The 21,225-nt window shown below is 34.5% G+C and overlaps 1 protein-coding gene across 3 annotated transcripts in view; it reads right to left on the minus strand.

Annotated features, from left to right (window-relative positions):
* Positions 1 to 21,225, minus strand: part of LOC117402733 (1-phosphatidylinositol 4,5-bisphosphate phosphodiesterase beta-1-like) — a 310,538-nt gene that overhangs the window by 85,947 nt on the left and 203,366 nt on the right. For all 3 annotated transcript variants that reach the window (XM_059024263.1, XM_059024264.1, XM_059024265.1), the window contains exons 11-19: positions 19,268 to 19,425; positions 16,324 to 16,406; positions 15,669 to 15,753; positions 14,384 to 14,561; positions 12,523 to 12,606; positions 8,464 to 8,534; positions 7,434 to 7,530; positions 6,300 to 6,384; positions 5,785 to 5,909 (exon numbers count right to left, since the gene is read on the minus strand). In XM_059024263.1, the coding sequence (XP_058880246.1) occupies positions 5,785 to 5,909; positions 6,300 to 6,384; positions 7,434 to 7,530; positions 8,464 to 8,534; positions 12,523 to 12,606; positions 14,384 to 14,561; positions 15,669 to 15,753; positions 16,324 to 16,406; positions 19,268 to 19,425 (966 nt within the window). The remainder of the gene's footprint in view (positions 1 to 5,784; positions 5,910 to 6,299; positions 6,385 to 7,433; positions 7,531 to 8,463; positions 8,535 to 12,522; positions 12,607 to 14,383; positions 14,562 to 15,668; positions 15,754 to 16,323; positions 16,407 to 19,267; positions 19,426 to 21,225) is intronic.

Genomic DNA, 21,225 nt, shown 5'->3' on the forward strand with positions numbered 1-21,225 from the left:
ACACACACACACACACACAAACAAAAACAAAAAAAGAAAACTGGCTCAGGATGGTACCCTGAGAGATGTAATTAGTTTAAAAATAACGTAATACAGTTTATGAGTTGGTATTTTAAAATACACAGTATTTCTGAATGTGAATTGAATATTTATTTAATACCAGTAGATGGCAGTATTTCCAAAGAGCTTTGTTAAAAATCTTTCACATGACAGCCAATGGTTGCCGCAGGCTCCCTTAAAAAAGTACTGCAGTATTCATTTTATATGCTGCACAGTGTTGCATTGTACTGCATAAAAAAAAATGCTGTTTCCACTAAACAACTGCTGTAATTCTGCAGCACAATTGTATTTAAGAAGGATTAGACTACACACTGTAGCTAGAAAAAATATAAGTTAGGGTACTGTATATATCTTTACAAATATTCAATATAACAATATTGAATATTATTGCAGATGTATAATTTGATGTGATGCTATTGCATGTGATTGCAATTTGTAACATATTGTGATTCTACAGAATATCCTTGCAGTGTGATGTCACTGTATATCATTAAAAAATCCTTGTCAAACAACATTTGTATTGAATAGAGAGAATAATTTACTTTCACTGTTTTGGTGATAGACAGACCTTGTGATATGTGCAGAAAGTAGAATATTGTACATAGAAATATGCTTTTTTTACTAATACTAATTTGACTTCATTGTATTTAAAGTAGTCTTCGGCTGTTATGGTGAGAGACAGGCCTTATAAGACAACATTATATTTTTACATTTACATTCACTGCAGTACAATCTCTCTTTCTTTTTTGCAATTTGCCTTTTCCTCAATTTTCAGGGGTCCACCAAACAAAAGAGTCTGAGAACCTCCATTCTAGACTACTTTTAACCAACAGCATTGCTTTATGCTATAAATCTACTTCCAAGATTGATTCTTTTTTGTGTGCTACAGAAATAATAAACACTACATAATTTTTCCTGATATTTTACCAGTTTTTGACACTGTGATTCTACTCTTTTTGTAAAAGAGGAACTATGGAAAGATATATAGGCATAAGTTATCATCTTCATCAAGTATTAGCAGTATAACATAAAACTGGGATGCTATTTTTGTGTCCCTACATTAGCCAGCAGGGATTCTGAGGGTTTAATAAAGCCTTATACAGCACACTTAGTATTCTTGTAATATAAAACTTTGTTCCAAAAGTTGTTGATTTTTTATTACGGTATGAAAATCAGATTACCAGTACTGCAATTCTTCACTTAATCCCCCGAGATCTTCCAATGTCATCAGAGTATTTAGGAAAGACAATTTGTCTTACTTGTGTCACAGATAATTATGCCTTGTCTTTGTTTTTAGTTGAAAGGAAAATCCTTGCTACTCATACACTGCGATTACACGGCTTAAAAAATAAAAAACAATTATGCATCAAAGTAAATCTACTTTATTATCAAATCCATACAAACAGAAAACGTCAATGTCAGTGAGTCAGTAGTATACATAAAATACTCCATAGGAAAGACAACACAATGCTGATATTTTATTTTAAACATTGAAACCAAAATGATTAAGATTGAAGTCTTTGAAATACATGGCAGAAATTCCAATTAGGAGAAGATGAAGAAATAAATGAATTAAACAAAAAAAAAAAAAAAACGGTTGCAATTTTCTGGTTACCGGTACCTTAGTTCTGGTCTTGGAAACCTTTGGAATACTTTGAGATTATGGGCCCGATTTTGGAAAGAGGTTTCATTTTTGGTGGAAACGGCAAAATCTGCTGAATTTTTACACCTTTTAACCTGTTAAAAAATATCCTCCTACTTTCTAAAGTGGACCTCCGTTCTACCTGTTGGCAGATCACATTTCATGCATCATTTTCTGTGGTTCTTAGGAGCTTTAAATTAATAAGCAATGAGCATTTAAACAGTGTAATCTGGCAAGTTCCAGTGTAGGGCCAGAAAGTGGTACATCGTCAGAATGTGATACGCGGTCAAAAACATGACACGTGTAAGGTCAGAAAATGGTTTGCTGTCAAAAAGTGGTACGTTTGTATTTCAAGTCTTAATGCATGTGCCAGTTTATGTACCAATTCGTTTTTCAATAAATACACTGATAACGGTATAGCCTACAGCACAATGTGAAGCAATAAAGTATTGAATAGGCTACTGATGTATGCTTGCTTTAAATATATACACTTCAGAACCATTAGTTGTGTTTATAAGTTGCTAGACAATTAAAACAATATGCAGATTTAAGCTTGTGGAATCTACAAAAAATACAGTTGACTCTGGCTCTAATGGTATAAGAATGTCATTTAGTGCGACAAAGTGCCATTCATTTTTCATTAGGAAAGTCTAGTGGGTATATTTCCTGACTCTCCACATATGAGATTGTGCCATAAACGTGACTAAGGCGAGTCATCGTAATTTGACACCAAATCAAATGACCTTCCTTCTTGACCTTTTCAGGATCCTTCCCTTTATGAAGCCTAATCAACATGTTGACCGCCCGCTGAACTTCACTGCAGTCCAAAATACCAAAACACTACAAAAACACCTGTACAATATTTCCACTACACACGTTCGTAATGTACACCATAAAGACAAAGTCAGTATCAGTTGTGCAAATTATTGTAATTGTTCGAGAGTATAGTGCTAATGTTGGTGCATGAAATGTGTAACAAAAAAGGAAAAATATACAGAATATTAAAATATTTGCACTACAGTATACTATACTGCAACCCTATGATAAAAAAAAAACAAAAACAAACAAAAACATCTGTGTAACTCCACTTGGAGAATTGCTGGGAGCAACACTACATCTGTTTGTGAAAGATATGCTTAGGGAGTCTCCTCATCGGAATAAAAACAGCATGCCACGAATAGATGAAAAGTAATTACCATTATTTAAAATTTAAAATAAGTACAAAAATAGGAATATTTTCGGCAGATCTTCAGTTTGTTTTGTTCCCCCTGGATTTGACTTTTGTTTAAACAGCATTTAGTTCAGTACACTCAGAGCACATTGCTTTTGTAAAATGCAGTTATTTTTTAGTATAATAAGTAAAATAAATAAACAATCAAAATAAACATCTTTGTTGATACCATCCAAGACATGCAGGGGTGACGGGTAGAACAGTCAAGAAAAATGGCATGGAAGGCATTTATTAACTAGCTAACACAGGGCTGGAAGCGATCTGCAAAACCAAACAAACAAAAATACTGCTTAGAGTTACCTTTGTGATTTTAGTATAGACGCATATCTTTAAAGCCTATTGCACTTAAAATACACATCTCTTATGATAATAATTTTAAAAAGTTATATTGACACCTTTTAAAATGAGATCTCCAGCCATACAAGAATCTAATTAAGGCATATTGATTCGGAAGTGCTGTGATTGACAACTGCACAAATCACTACGAGCAAGACAAACTGTAGATCACCCACAACATCGTATGTTTGCAATTTTAGATAATCCAAATTTTTGCTCATCAGTTAAAGTCACATACATTTGCTGAATTATGAAAATAATCAAAAAGTCCCCTGGGTATTGACAATGTCGACCCAGGGGACATTTTCGACCTGAAAAAAGAAACAAGGACCAGGGGTCACAAATGGAGATTAGATAAAAGGGCATTCAAAACAGAAAATAGGAGGCATTTTTTACACAGAGAATTGTGAGGGTCTGGAACCAACTGCCGAGTAATGTTGTTGAAGTTGACACCCTGGGATCCTTCAAGAAGCTGCTTGATGAGATTCTGGGATAAATAAGCTACTAACAACCAAACGAGCAAGATGGGCTGAATGGCCTCCTTTTGTTTGTAAACTTTCTTATGTTCTTAACTTTAAAGGCCAAACTCAGTATGTCGTACCCTGTTCATACGGGCGTTTCCGTGTTTTCTGAGCTAAAACCATTTGCGCATGCCCAGGCCAGCGCAGTACACGGCATACCACGTTTTAACACGTACTGCAAAATAACACCACACCGGTTCAAATGTGTTAGCAATGTTATATATGCACAATCAAAACCTGTCCCAAAACAGCGGGGGAAAAAACAAGTCAAAATGCAAATGCAAACATATATATTTTATTATTTTATTTTTGTATTATTATTTTTCTTATTATTTTTGTATGTAGGCTAACTACACTGTTAAGATCTGTAAAATTGCAGGACAATGCAACCGTGTAATAATAACAGATTGTTTGTAGTAAATGTAAATGGTCACATATATAATATACTGGCCAATGTACTGATATTTCTCAATAAAAATGTGTCTGTGCATATACAAATGATCATGGCCGTTCATTACATTGGCAGCCAGTAGCAATATCGCTATCCACATTAACAATTTAATAAATTTACAATATTTTGATCAAATTAAAGGGTACAAATCCATCAGGAAGCAATATTTATCTACGTATAAAAGATTTAGGTTGTTAATTGTGCAATATTTTTAATTAAAAGTGCAATCTTAAAGCAGCTGTATCTATCAAAAATACCTTGTTCAAGTAACGATTATTTATTTTGATGTACCAAGAACAAAACGTAATGTTTTAACTTATCCACTAAATGAAAAAAAATATAACATATGTAGAAAGACTGTATACACATACATTTCACATAGGCTCTGACCCTGTGGGTGATAGAGCACCGAAACATTTATTTATAGGCGCTATATGCTCTCCCAAGGATGTGCATCTGTAACTTTATAGGATAAAAAAAAAATAAAAAAGAAGATGCATTATTTCAATGAACACAATTAAGCTTCTAACACATGTACACAGTGTCATTCTGTAACCGTGTGTTCTGTGACCCAGGGTCAAAGGTTTAATGGCAGCAGGTGTTCAGGGACATCAGAGACGGGAGAATCCCACCAATCTGAAGCTCGGCTTCCACGGGACTCGGTTGCAACATTGTTGTCACAAATCATGAGACAAGATGTTGCAACCATCAAGGGATTGAGAGCGGGAAACTGTACATGCTTGGGATTGGTGGCTGGTGCACCGGGGGGCGTGGCCTGGACGCAGGGATAAGTAGCGGGCTGCTGAGACAACAGGCTTCTACTGGAGGAAGAAGAACAGAGAGACAGAGAGGAGCAGAAGAAAGCCAAGGAGAGCAAAGAAAAGCGGGACTAAAAAGAACCTGAGACTGCACTTAACTGGCTGTAGCACACAGTCAAAACAGTTCTTTTATTTTATTATTTGCCACAGTCTGAGTAGCACTATGCTGCTCAGGTGTAGTTGTACCACTGGCTGGTAAAACAGCACGCTTTACCTGTCAAGTGTAGAGTCCCAGCTTAATAAACCACTGCATTCAAGAACCTGTACAATCTGTGTGAGCCTGCTTCATTTCTACACAACGGTTTATTATTTATTTATTTATTTAAAAAAATCGACACAGGTTCATGTCAGCAGCTTTCCCATGATAATGGGATATCCTGAATTTTGAGGGGGACATAAGGTGCCTGAAAAAGTTTGGGGGGCACAGTAGTTGCACCTAGGATCTGAAATGTAGCCTGTCACTCTTATACTGGCAGATATATGTATAGACCAGTCTAAAGCAGTCAGAAAGCAAACTAGTGGATGTTTAAATGATCTACCACTTTGATCTTTGGAAAACAGCCACGGATTCTTAGATCATTATCTATTCTGCCAAAAAAAAGAGTCAGAATAACAAATGAATCAAACTAGCGGCTAGATTCCCGTCGTGTTTTCTGCAGCTTTAGCGTATATCACTATCCTCCTCCTTTGAAAATAACCCCTTTTCTTTCTTGTGGATAACTTACCTAATGTCTGGAAGTTAAGAGCTACCAACTGACAACCAGCATTCCAGAAAACTTGAGGCATGTAGTTTGAGGAATCAACTCTGGTTCCCTTGGGATAGATGCGGCTCAGCTGTAATTTATTATACCTGTAGAATATGTGCTAAGGAAAGTCACAAAACAAATTCTTTACTGCCAAAGACTACAATAATGTTAATAATAATGTGTCAATTTTTTTAAAAAATGAAGGTAATATAAACATTACACATTTTTTGTAAGTTAAAGAAATTTTTGTAAGAGGACGTTTTGCATTTCTTAATTTGCCTTCAGATTGAGATTTAGTTATCTGAATTCCAGACAATTGCAGATAAACTATAATAGATATTGTAGTATACTTTAAAAGGGCTAACAAACATTAGCATCCACCACGCGATTTTTGGAAAAATGCGCAATTTCAACAGAAAAACAAGATATGTATTTTCATTTAAAATTTAAATGAATACTGTTTAATTTAACTGATTATTAGAAAAAAAGGATACTCCACAAATTCCACAGGTGATTTTGTAAGTTGTTCTAGACCTTTTGTTTCCACAAATGATGACATTTCAAAACTTCTGTTAACTTCTGCAAAACAAAATAACAATGTTTTATAAGGCATGTAATTAATTTTAAACAGCAGAATGCATAGGTAATACTTATACTCTGGGTCAGTGTTGTTAAAACAGTTTTGACTCAGATGCCTTATACTGCAGGCTAATACTGTGTGTTGTTTAAAACATAAAATCACCCCTTTGGATAAACCATGTTATATGCATTATCTTCTGTTTTACCAGTCTGTTTCAGATTTGCAAAACTACAAAATATTTGTGTTGGCTACACAGATGTTTTAGCTAGTATGTGAGATTGCACTGATGTTAAGATATTAGTTATGATATTCTGTGAGTAAAATACAAGCTAATACAGGGTTCTCTATAGTTATTTTGAAAAATAGTGATTTAAAAATGTTGTATAAAATTAAGCCAGTAACTATGTTTCCATCAACAAGATGAACACATTTCTAGTGAACTTGCAAAATTCCACACAAAAATATATGTGAATCTTATCATACAAAAACAGGTTTCCATCAAACTGGATTCTAACAAACAGCTGTATGTAATGACGTTACAAGTTAAAAAATGGTTATCAACTGTAGTGAATAAAAAACCTCGCTGAGAATTCTGGTTATATAACGTGTAGCTGCACTGAAAATGGACCAAGAAGGAACAACGTATTTTCAAGAATTAACTGAAATTGGAGAAATGTTGATATATATATATATATTAACATATTGAATTATATACCGCTTTGTAGTTGCCCATATACATATGATTAAATGATGTTAAATAAAAGATCTAGATGTAGTTTATTTTTTTTTTAAATTATGTCTCGATCCTAAAATTCTAGGTGATACAAAACTTTTGGCCATAGCTGTAGATTTTATTGACATATAATATGTGTAATTAAGTTTTAATTAAGTGCCCCAGTCCGGATAGAGATGTCCTGCGTTGACCACGTATGACTTAAATGACTGAAAACAAGTATGCGCTAGCTCCAAAAATGTGTTCGAAAAGTATTTCCATTGCATTTGTGCGCATCATTTATCGTACAGGATACATTTGTGTAAATAAGCTTACTTTTGGCTGTCTCAAAGCACTCAAACTTTACTGGCTGAATGTAGTTAACAAGATTTGACATTTCTTCAGTGGCAAAGGCTTCACTCCCAGCTGTCCCCTAAAACATAAAGCAAAAACATCAACCATCAACCATTAACTTTTGCTGTAGAAGAAATAAGCTAACCACCAAAGTAGTGCTAACCAAGGTTTTAAAATACATTTTATTACCTTTTATTTCGATAGAAAAATGTCACTGCCCCCCCCCCCCCCCCCTCCCCTTTTCTTCTGTTGAAGATTGCTTGTACTTTAAATTGCAATTCAGGAAATGCAGATATTTCAAAGACAGCACTAGGTTAGTTGCTGCTGTTTCCTGGGACCTACGCTTCATGTGTTGCAGTTAAAAATCAAAATGGTCTAACTGTAATCAGACCAAGCATGTTATCACAGGGCAGCAGTGTGGAGTAGTGGTTAGGGCTCTGGACTCTTGCCCGGAGGGTTGTGGGTTCAATCCCTGGTGAGGGGACACTGCTGTTGTACCCTTGAGCAAGGTACTTTACCTAGATTGCTCCAGTAAAAACCCAACTGTATAAATGGGTAATTGTATGTGAAATAATGTATAATGTGATATCTTGTAACAATTGTAAGTCGCCCTGGATAAGGGTGTCTGCTAAGAAATAAATAATAATAGTCTATCATGTAGCATCTGAAATATCTGCAATCCTGAACAAACTTAAAAAGTGTCAAATCAAAGGATTCTCAGCACAATGAAAAGGGCGGATCAGTACTAATATTAAGAAAGCTAATATGCAAAATATCATTCATTTTAATGGTTAACACTCCTTCAACCTTGTTTTACTGCTCCTACATGTAGTTCCACAAACTTCCACCAGACAGCAGGCAAATACGTTGGAATAAGAAGGAAAAACAGTAGGAGCACTAATTTATTCAAGTGCAAAATAATAATATGTTTTATTGAAACACAAATAAAGAATAACATATGTATGCTATGGCTTGCTTACAATAAAAACATATAACTTTTACAGCCACCTACTTCATCCATGGAGGATTTCTTACAGTCATCATCGTCATCATCATCCTCTTCACTTTCTGCTTCTAGCTCCCCTGGAATTCACATATGTATTGTTAAAAACAGACAAAATACAAATCCAAAACAATTACTGTATTTCATTAAAAAAATATTTTGTAGTCTTTTGTGGTAAAGCCCCACAACTATTCACACATTCTAGGTATGTCAATTTGTGTGCTTCTTTCCCCTGCTGGGGATGTCACACCTACAAATGTTGCATATGCTGTATCTATAGAATCGCTTGTCCATTTATGATGAACATTTCTGAACACTTTTTTTGAGTGTATCATAATGTGCGGGTATAGAGGCTGTCCTAACGCCAGTCTGCATGTCGCACTTACATGTATGTTTCTGTGAAGTCTTCCTAGTGTATACTGCGATGACAAAAGGACAGTGCTTAATTCTGTCCTAATGACCTTATGATGCAAAGGGTGAATTGAATTTCTCTTTCAACTTTGTTCACAGTTCAGAGGGGTTAATTGCTAAACTGATCAGAAGCTGGACAATCAAATAAAAATGCAGCAACATTATGTTTTGTTTTTTTTAACCTTTTAATGGTGTACCGTATAACCTTCATAAAATCCGCACAAGGACTTACACCAGTTTTGATGTGTAAGATTTGATATGATTTTATAATTTGTGTACTGTGTTTGTTTGTTTCACATATTTGCAGTGTGAATGCAAGAGGGTCATTATAAAAGTTGTGAAAAAAATGTTCTAATGAGTTGTGCAAAGCTTGTAGTTAGATAAACTGAATAAATGATTCTTTAATGGGTATGTTTATTGAGCAGTTATATTAAGAGTAATTTTTACTTTAATTTAATTCTGTTTTTATTTTAATTTAGAGACCAGACATTACTATTTAAAAATGTGCTGCAGATGTAATTCATTTTATTCTCACTTTCCCCACCCTTATTTATGTTTCTTGTCACTTCAATTGAGTCATTATTTTTGACCATGAAATTAAACATTTTTTCACCCAGCACAGGCTGTCTGTCGATGCTGGCAACAAAAAAGATAGTACAAAATAACAGATTGTTTTATGTTTGATGAGGTTTCATCTGAACGAAACAAAATATTGCTAGGATGAATTGTGAATTTAAAGACAAAGCTATCCTTCTAGCCAAAGAAATCAAATCATCCTCCAGCATGCATTTGTTTCTAAAAATTAACTGTGTTGTTTTGGAGTTTTTAAAAATATTACATGTTTATAAGCTGTGTGTATAGTGTCTCGTATTATTAAGAGATCATTTCGGGCAGTTTCAGTGAGACGTTTCTTTTGTAAACCTACACACAACTTATTAACAACATGTTAACACTCAGGAACGACTACAAAACATTATTTTGTTTTTTTTACTAGAATTCTCATATGTTCTATGCACAAGGTGACATTTACACACAATAGCCAAATCATTGCTATTGGTTGCTTGATTTCTTATATGTGATTTCGAATTGTGTATATACTTTATATGTGACAGTCATTCAGTAAAGCGAGGCATTTAACCAAATAACTAAAAAATGTCAGGGTTTTGGCGAAATGACTGTTACAACAGAATCTTTTTCAAGTACTAAATTACTGGAGAATATCCAGTTCCTAATCAAGGAGGGCTTCAGGCAACACACAGTGAATATGCTTACAATGAGTGGGACGTTATATAGCTTGTACTATTTGTCAAAATACGTCAAATTCCGGGGACAAATTGAAGAATTACCACCTCACGAAAGTGCACTTCCTGATCTTCTGTAATAGTGTTTCAAATCTCGTGTTAGCAAATACGTATGATACAACATGAAATGTGTAAAAAAATGAAAAACTGTAAAAAAAAAATTAAAAAATTTAACAAATTCCAACCAGGGAAAGGGCACGAAGCTGAATGAGTGCATTGCTAGATTGGTCAAAAGTACATTCTCAAAAACCACTGAAAATCAACAGTAAGCTAAACTCCCCATGCAACTCAATCAAAAAAGCCTTTGCTTGTGGTTTCTCAGATGACAGCATCTAATCCCACTGTTTGAAAGTATTTTAATATTCTCTTATAATACTTATAGTAAATATAGCTATTCTTTGAAAAATGAATTGGTTTGGAATTAAGAATTGCACATCTTTTAGCAGACACATTTGTTTTTACTTCATATTACAGTGAACTTATTGATGCTGCATGCAGAAATTGATGGTCTCTTTATTTTTCCCTATGTTTAAGTATTATTTTGTTTTAACTAGAGATGCTTATGCTGTTATAGTATGTTTGTTGGAAAAGGGTCCCAGTATTACAATATATATATATATATATATATATATATATATATATATATATATATATATATATATATATATATATATATATATATATATATACAGTGCCTTGCAAAAGTATTCAGACCCCTGACCAATTCTCTCATATTACTGAATTACAAATGGTACATTGAAATTTCGTTCTGTTTGATATTTTATTTTAAAACACTGAAACTCAAAATCAATTATTGTAAGGTGACATTGGTTTTATGTTGGGAAATATTTTTAAGAAAAATAAAAAACTGAAATATATTGCTTGCATAAGTATTCAACCCCCTCACATTAATATTTGGTAGAGCCACCTTTCGCTGCAATAACAGTTTTAGGTCTTTTGGGGTAAGTATGTACCAGCTTTGCACACAGCGTCGGAGTGATTTTGGCCCATTCTTCTTGGCAGATTTGCTCCAGGTTGTTCAGGTTGGTTGGACGACGCTTGTGGACCGCAATTTTCAAATAGTGCCACAGATTCTCAATGGGATTGAGATCAGGACTTTGACTGGGCCACTGTAGGACATTCACCTTTTTGTTCTTGAGCAACTCCAATGTTGCTTTGGCCTTGTGCTTGGGATCATTGTCCTGCTGAAAGGTGAATTTCTTCCCAAGCTTCAGTTTTTTAGCGGACTGAAGCAGGTTCTCTTCCAGTATTTCCCTGTATTTTGCACCATCCATTCTTCCTTCAATTTTAACAAGATGCCCAGTCCCTGCTGATGAGAAGCATCCCCACAGCATGATGCTGCCACCACCATACTTCACTGTAGGGATGGTGTGTCTTGAGGCATGGGCAGTGTTAGGTTTGCGCCACACATAGCGCTTTGAGTTTTGACCAAAAAGCTCTATCTTGGTCTCATCTGACCACAAAACCTTTTCCCACATCACAGCTGGGTCACTCTCATGCTTTCTGGCAAACTCCAGACGTGCTTTCAGGTGGTACTTTTTGAGTAACGTCTTCTTTCTTGCCACCCTCCCATACAGGCCAGTGTTATGCAGAGCTCTTGATATGGTTGACAAGTGCACCATTACTCCACTCCCAGCCACTGAACTCTGTAGCTCCTTCAAAGTGATTGTTGGCCTCTCTGTGGCTTCTCTCACAAGTCTCCTTCTTGTTTGAGCGGTGAGTTTTGAGGGATGGCCTTTTCTTGGCAGTGCCTGGGTGGTGTGATGCAGCTTCCACTTCCTGATTATTGATCCAACTGTGCTCACTGGGATATCCAAACACTTGGATATTATTTTGTACCCTTTCCCTAATCTATGCATTTGTATTACTTCATCTCTAACTTCTGTAGAATGCTCTTTGGTCTTCATTTTCCTTCAGATTCACAGCCTGACCAATGATCCTTCAACAGTGGGGTTTTTATCCAGAAAATGTGACAGCAACTTTAATGGTTCACAGGTGGAGGCCAATGGTAAGGTAATTGTGTCCTCGTTAGGGCAATTTCTTTCATCGGTGTAAACTGGGAGCTTCCCAAATATTTCCCAATATTGTAGTGTGTTATATGCCTTAATATCAGAAAATTGTTCCCATAGCAACTTACCAAAAAGCATGAACAATATTTCCATAATGAATTTGACAAAAAAAAAAAACCTTAAATGTATTCATTTTGATTTTGTGTAACAAAAAATAATTATCTAAGATTTTTATTAACAGAAATGTGATAATATGTGTGTCCACATTATGTCCCATTCTGTGAAGTAGCTGAGATATATGTGCACAATCCAGATGTTCAACAAACCTATAGATTTCCTCCCCTGAAGTTTGGGATCATTTCCGTCTTGTACCGACTGCTGTAGATCAGGAGTTTCAGGGTTAGTTGAACCTGTAAGAGAAACAATGTGCATGGTAGCTTTGAAGTTTCTTGCTATTTTTTCTATGCAGTTATTTTGCTATACCAAAAAACAAAGCTTTTGACTATACTTGCTATATCTGGAATGTATCATGATTGTCTGTGCTGTAACATGATTTTCACTATGCTTTGACTATATTTTACTCCTGCTTTAACCACTGCAGTACATTTTTATAATGGTGTGACTGTATTATAAAATGATTAACGTGGGAGTAGTCTGTAAAATCTCATTTGTTTATTATTCAAATATAAATGGACCAACAGGGGGCACTAAAGTATAAAAAAAGAGAATTTTAGATCAATGATAAGTCACACAGCACGCAATTATGTTTTTATTTATACATCCTTGTTCAGCTTGATAGTCAGCTAAAATAAGTGTGGCCATTTCACAGGAAATAAAAAGTGGAGTGGAGGATGAATCTTAGCTTCTTAAATAACAGTGCTGCTACCCCTTCATCAGCGGGAAATGGGTGGAAATGCCCCCCATCTCATAACTCTCTCATAACTCTTTGAATATCTCGGTATATCCTTATGTGTGATTACACTTTAATCAGCTACTTACATTTTGATAGCAAGAACATCCTTTTCAGACTGCGCTACCACTAATGTGAAGCCCCTGTTGACTTGAAGAATCATTGACTGAGAGAGACAACAGGCAATTCAGAGTAAATGTGTCCACGTCTCCAGGACTTTGACACTTTGATAATGGCGCTATTTGGATTGGCTTTTTTTTTTTTTTCAAGGCTATCTTTGTTTTCTTATTTTGTTATGTATGCAAGTTCACTTTGTTCACAGTTGGGGGTTTTTTGGACTAAAAGACTGAAGATGCTTTTTTATGTGAATTTTTAAATGCAATATAATATTAATAATTTGTAGTTTATATTTGTGTTTGTGGTATTTTTAAGGCATTTACAGTTGATAGCACAGTTTATAAATAAATAAAACGTTTAAAAAATGATGAGCAGTTCAAAACAATATTCATTAAATACAGAACTGTTTAAATAATAATATAAACCAGTTTTGAATCATTTATAAGTTAAGTGCGTTTTTGTATGTTGTATGCATTTGGACCCCTTTCCTTCTACCGTGTGAGCTCAATATTGGAGCTGATGAAGGGTTAATCAAAGAAAATAATAATATGCAACTAATAGGCTAACCTTTCAACCTTTTGGCTACAGAAGTATGTACAGTTGCATTGTTTACTTGACATTCATGCTCAGAATGATGTAAAAAGCCCTGCAACATTTAACCCATTTTTTTTCTATTCTCCTTGACATCGTTTGACTCTTCCAGGTAGCAACCTGTGCAGATTGCTGTGTTTTCCTCATTTTATTTCCACTCTGATGAAAGTCATTTAACCTCTGACTGACAGACACACTGTATATTCCCTATTCACTATTATTATTATTAGTTTATTAATGATCATTGTGCAACAAGTATTAGGACTCCATCTGAACATGAGGCCTTGAAGTGGTGCAGCACAGTAAGTGAATCTATAGTGTGATCTACAGCTGGACAAATGGATACATGGGATTCTGGTCATTTAAAGTCTAGAAAAAATAAATACTTATAGGATGATGAAAAGGCATGCTAAAACGGTAATATAATGGTTTTTTTTTAACACCTGGTTATTACCTCATACATGTGTTTGTAGAAGAAACATCACCACTGCCACCTGACATTTTATAATTACAGTATACTGGTTAGCTGCTTCACGCTCCTCCCCCTCTATAGACACAGCACTTCTCACCTGCACTCGGAGATGATGGCTCGCATACACTCGATGTGTCACTGCAAGTGTTTGAGGCTTGTTCTGAGAGTTTCTTTTTAGTACTCCCATCAGAGGACTTATGTGATTTTTTTTTGTTTTTGATAAGAATTTTACCAATCAGTTCATGGGGGCTTGGTAAGGGAATGCCGGCTTCAAGCTAGGGCACAAAAACAAAGAAAAACAGCAGGAATTTAAATTGCTTTATACATAAGTTTTGAATAAGATGTTTTCAGATTTGTGGTGGACAGTCCTTTATTCATAGTATTGACACCAACAATTACAAAACAAAAAGCTAAAATGGGTTTACATGTTTTTTTGTTTTAATTATTATTTGTTTGTTTTTTTCTACTTGGAGCTTTTGCACATTATTCTGGTATTTAGGGCATCTCTGATATGGAGGGCTAGCTTTTCAGTATTTCAGCAGTTCATTAAACAGAAATGCTAATATATCCTACATTTTGAATTGTATTTTCCTCTGCAAGCTGTAGAGTTTTTAAACAAAAGTTAATCACCTGTTGTCTCATTATAATCAGATTTTGCAAATATGTCTAATGCTACAGGTCAAAGGTGAAACAGTTAGTTCAAAATGTACATTTAAGCATACTATGCAGCTCAGTGGTACTGTATGATATTGCTTTACTTTTAATTAGTCAGATCACTGAATCACACAGAAGTCAATTATTTTTATTGCCACCCACGGCTAAATACACTTACACATTAAAACCAGACAAAAATCTATCAGCTTCTGTTATACATCTTTAAACTGACTAAAACACTGCTGATGTAATCAGGGTAGCAGGTAGACTGAACATTTAAAGTGAGCCTGTTAATATTACAGTACATAAATGGAGATCATCTCTTTACAGTCAATGTCATTTCTGTCCCAAACTGTACGTTCTAATATAAAATGGTTTCTTGTTTTAAAGAAGCTCTTATCATACTTTATTTTGTTATCCTGCATCTTTATATTTCATTTACTATCAGAGGAAAGTACTTTAAAAAATAAATGTATACATTGATTTTAATACCCAGTAGCTGCCACATGGTCTCCCATAAGCTGCTAAAAAAGCAAGACTTAGGGGTCACAAGGTTTTTTCACTAATGGCATAAATTAGAGGAAACCCTAGAACAGTAATCTTGCTAAGAGCTGCTCAACTCCTGTAACTGATTAATGGGTCTCTAAAAAGTACTGATAAATGACAATAAACTGTAACATAGTGGCAATAGTAAGAGTTTCAAAATAACATAATTTTGGTTTACTCACAGGAAATTTTTCTAATGGATCTGTAAGCAATGCATCCCCAAATATTCCTCTGCAGTACTCTGCCATCTTGGCTTGTTGCTTGGGTCTAGCATATGTGATGAAAAGACAGGATGGCAAACATAGTTTTAACATGAAAGTACCTTAAGAAGATATTATAGTGCTGACATGGATTGAACACAATTACAGTGAAATATATGTGTTGGCCTATGTTTAACTCTGTCATCAATGGATTCTGTCAGGCACTATAAATGACAAATCTATAGAATTAGTCATTATCATTAGGGACACCTAGCAACATCACACTCTACAAATGAATGGAATCAGTTCATAAAGTAATTGCTTTTATTGCATGGAATTCATCCATTAAAAATTCTACCTGGTTTGGAAATCTAAATATATTACACTTTGTAATATAATCTTCCACAACACTTAAATGATATATTTTATTATTAGTTTTTTTTTTTGTTAGATGTATTAACTATTCAGATTTGAATTTACAGCAATAAAAGGTCCTTAATTGGTTGCCATTTTGAGCTACTTCAATTACCAGAACAAAAAAATTCTGTAGAAGAATATCTTAGCACTGCAAACATGGAGAAGAGCCTTGTAAGAGGAAACCAACAAAGAAAAAAAATATAGCAGATGCTGTACTTACGAATCCACATGGTTTTCAAAAGACAGGATAACTGGATATGGAGAAGTCTTGAACGCACACTCAGAAATAGCCTCAATTACTTCCTAAAAAAAAACAAAATACATAAGTAGTTATTTAAAATAATTTACAGTGGATACATGTTCGCTGTATTATGATGATTATAGGCCACATAAGCTTCCTGGTACTTATCACTGCCAGTGCTGTAGGTTACATCTTCGGTAAGGGGAATGTCACCTATGATATAATTGTTTTTAAGCATGAAGTAAAATGGATATGTGGAAAAATAGAAGTGGTTGTGAATTGTAAGACTTGCAACATAATGGGTGGGGTTAGCATGAATACATTTTCTTAAGAACCTAAAGATCTCCAACACAGGACAAAAGGGCTGGTGATAGTGTTTGCTTGAGCTAATGCTAAAGCCTTGGTTAGCAATCCCTTAATATCCACAAGTCCACTCAGATGCAAGCACTCCTTTTACATAAATAAACCATTTGTAACATCACCCAAAAACAGTGAACAATACACCAAATAAAGAAAAATATAAATCATCAGAAAACAATCGCAGGATCAACCACATTAACACAAAGGCCCTTTAAACCATAAACAATATAACTGCTGCAGAATTTAGATTGCTTGTCCCCATCTAGAAACAGCTGAAGAGTATGACCTTCCCTCTAATAGCTTCCTGTTTCTGCCTGACAGTCTGTTGCTGTCAGCTCTTGGTCTTGAATCGTAGACTTTGAGCAACGTGACTGTGAGAGATGTGCTCTCAGCTTTTTGTGTGATCTGAGGACACCTGTATTGCTGTTATATCAGGCATCAAGAGATGGGTCAATTGTGTTTTACTGTTTGAAAATTGAGAAATTGTGCCAGTAGATTCTCTTCCCCAATAACAATTAAGCAATAGCACCTGAAGAAGAGGGCTTTACCATCTGGTAACTCCTGCTTTATGTTGTTAAATGCCCTGAGCCAAAGGCGAGGGCATTGAACATAACAAAGCCTTACAAGACGGTAAAGCCCTCTTATGAGGGTTCTATTGCTATTAGAAAATGGCTGTGTTTTAAACACATAACATTTAAAGTTTTTCTGTTTGTTGTTTTCATGATTTTATCCAGCACTGGTTTTTGTTGCTAATGAATACAAATGTTCTCCTCGATATTATAGTAATGCGGGTTGCATACAATTCTACATGTAGTCTAGTAGCCTTCGGGCTTCAGTATCACAATGGTGGACGATATCGCGACATGGGTATTTCCCATAGCCTAAATAATAACTCAGTACTAAAATAAAATCTTCTACTTACATGGAGCTCTTCTTCAGTTCAGGTACATCGTACACAAAAGTGAACATGGTTTGTGAAATGTTTGTTTTTAACTACCTCTTAAAAAATTGTAAAATAATAAAAGCACAGTTAACTTTTTTTTCTTTAATTAGGATTTGAGTGCATGTTTGTGTATTTGTGTAAGTTTCAGTATTTAAATTACCATTAGGTCCTAAAATCCATCCATCCGTCCATTATCATTAACCGCTTACTCCTTTAGAGGGTCGCGGTGAGCCGGAGCCTAACCCGGCATACACAGGGCGCAAGGCGAGACTACACTCTGGACGGGACGCCAGTCCATCGCAGGTCAAGGTCCTAAAATGTATTAGCAAATTTATTCACAGTGTGTTCAGAAAATTGATTCAAAGCTTTGTTAGAGAAAACAGTGCACCGTGCCTGTGTTCTCATGATATGCTAAATAAAGTAAATCAGTAAAGTAAATCAGTCCGCATCCAGTTCTACAACGAGACTTATTGCTATTGCTGTTGTGGTTACTGTATTGCCGCTGACAGCAAAGTCATTCTCGATCAATTATTTTTTCTACTTTATTTGCTATACTGTATTTAAATAGATAGATTGAACGTATAGGACAGTGAGGAAGCAGACTTAGGCTGGGACCAAATCAAAACTTTGACAACCCGCTAATCGCACTTAACAAAACTGTATTTAATATCGATTTCTTTTTGAGTAGAAGAAATAAGACACTTACAAAAAAATGAAAACGCTATTAAATACAGTTTTGTTAAGTGCGATTAGTGGGTTGTCAAAGTTTTGATTTGGTCCGGGCCTTAGTCTACACAACATTGAGAGGACGTGTACTAAAATGGAGATTTTCTTTCATCATGCAGGTAAAATACATAAATGAAGACTGTATTTAAGTATTATCGGGTGGATTGATTTGGAACAGAGATTAACCATAGTTTGAACAACCCTTACCAGAGCTTAGAGACCTCAAATTGACCAATCAAGTTACATGATCTGTACTGTATTTGACCACTGTGTGTAATTTGTTCTTCACATTCAAATAAACTACAAATGATGCTCACTTGGGTGTGTTTCTTAACTTGTACCTCAGCTGTAAAAAACAGAGAAGCAGCACCCCATGAGATCCATCTCAGTCAGGTTTTATAAGTAATTGCAATTCTTCTTTCATCAAGAAACATTTAACTCCTAAAGAGACCATTTCTGGTCTGTTTTTAATTGTTTTATATTGAGAACAAACCGCATACAATCATTGCACGATGCATTACAAACTTACTGTTGGAAATAATTGTGTTACCATAAATGTGCTTCAATCAAAATATTTGGAATGGTTCAGAATTGTATGATGTTATTCACAAATAATTCTACTACATTGCGTGAGAAAGAAATGAGTTGATGCTTTGGCACATGTGTAAAAGGAAACGTTCACAGGAAATCCGTTCTGTAGTACTCTAGATGGTCATTCCTGTCAATTGGATGTTACATCTCAGTGGATCTATCTAGTTTGAAAACACAATTGTAGATAGGATAAGGGAAAAGCACCATTTCCCTCTTTCTTTCCTGAACAACCAGGACTGTGCTTTCTGATTGTATATTACCAGCTCTAATCCCAGATGCTTGATCTGTTGTTTGCACATTTACCTTAAAAGATATGTCGGTTGTCATGGTGAATCCATGAGTAATTATTGGCTCCTCTTCCGCAGTCCGTCCTTTCCAGCAGTCCAGCTCCACACAGCGACAGCCTGACAAAAGCACTTGTCGATACATCTCCACTGAGGAGTTACCAGCCAGCTGCCCAGCTGTGATAACACAATGAAAAATATAGGTGACACGAGTAACAAAGATAACTGCGATTTACCTGATTTCAGACAAGACAAAGAGAAGAATATTTCAATATGGAATTACAGGTTTCTTTGCTTCAGAGGATACAGACATATTCAAATAATAATGAATAAAAAACAAACATCCTATGTATTTAAAATAGTTTACCACACATAAATGCAATATATATATATATATATATATATATATATATATATATATATATATATATATATATATTTAAATACTGCACCATACAGTTCTTTTACCATTCTTTATTTACTATGCTATTACTTAGGGATACAACAGTTAAGTTTTATTGAGATGCTGATGTGAATATCTTATTTACACTATCAAACCATTTTAAAATCTAAGTATTTATTTTACTGATGTACATTTCTTATTTACACGTTAAACTTATACAAAAAATGGGTTAAAATAATGTTACTGTTTTTATTATGTTTCTGTGGTAGCTGTTGTATGTCATGTGTGTTTTTGAAATCTCTTCAATTGATCAATTGATTATTCGGTCACGCATTGTTTTAAGGGACTTTTTTTTGTTTATTAACTGTTTATTATCTATTATTAACTAACTGTTAACATTATTTATTTTCTGTTAACTGTTAGTTAATAATATATAACAGGCCAGCTAAAACTGCAAACACCAGAGCTCTATGGATGATCAACACCCAGTCAATCATATGCTTGAAATCGGTTCAAATTGTTACTGTAGTAATGTTTAGCAAATTAAATCAGGTTTTTATTAACCCTAACCTTTAGCTAAAAATTAACAATGTTTGTTAACAGTTAATTAACCAAAAAAAAAAAAAGAACCAGCCCTTAAAATAAAGTGTGACCGATTACTCTTATTAGATGTTTGATGTTTTGACGTGGTTTGATCAAATTAGATGATTAGATTAGATCCTTGATAGATATTAAACCTTATTGTAATATTTTGTAGAATGCCTAGGGCTGATTTAATGTTGAGTGTCAGACAAAATGCATAACCAACAAATTCATGTTCAATACCGTAATGTATATTTTATATTATTGTTTGAATTTTGTTACTACGATATTTGGTATAAAGGTCCACCTGCAGACATGAAATGCTTTTTTTATTTTATTTTTTTAGCTTCACACACTTTGCTAAGTTGGTATCAATAAGAGCATGATCTGGAAGACAACACTGATTAATTACTGAGCTTGTTAACCACTTATCTGGACAGTATATTTGCATACCCTTGCAAGTCTGTTAAATAATTCATAAAATGCCACGTGTAGCAATGGGACATTCATTTTTTTAAGTGTACATAAATGCCCTCTACAATATGCCCTGCAATCTGTGCCTTATGTTAAATGATTTGACCAATTAGCCCTGATACAAAGTAATAAGTCATTCTTGGAAAAAAAAAATGAGGTTGTAGAAAGATGGCATACAACTGGCATTAACTAACACAAAACTATCATTCTATTAAACTTTTGAATTAAACTAATAAATAAATAAATAAATAAATAAATACAACTAAACTATTGCTATTGTTAAGAACTTGCTCAGATGAGTATAATACTAAAACATTTTAAAATGTTTTTAAATGATAAGTATATTTTGTACTTTTTTTTTTAATGACTTTGAATTCTCCAAACCTCAACACCACTACAGGAGGCGGCTGCATTTTTCAACATTAACTGCAAAATCAGTAAGAGTTACTGTTATTGACTTTACACTTTTAAAATAAATTTCTGTTAGCATTTCTCACATTAAAAAGACATGATTCACA

Source organism: Acipenser ruthenus, chromosome 5 (assembly GCF_902713425.1).
Source record: "Acipenser ruthenus chromosome 5, fAciRut3.2 maternal haplotype, whole genome shotgun sequence".
In the NCBI taxonomy this organism is placed as follows: domain Eukaryota; kingdom Metazoa; phylum Chordata; class Actinopteri; order Acipenseriformes; family Acipenseridae; genus Acipenser; species Acipenser ruthenus.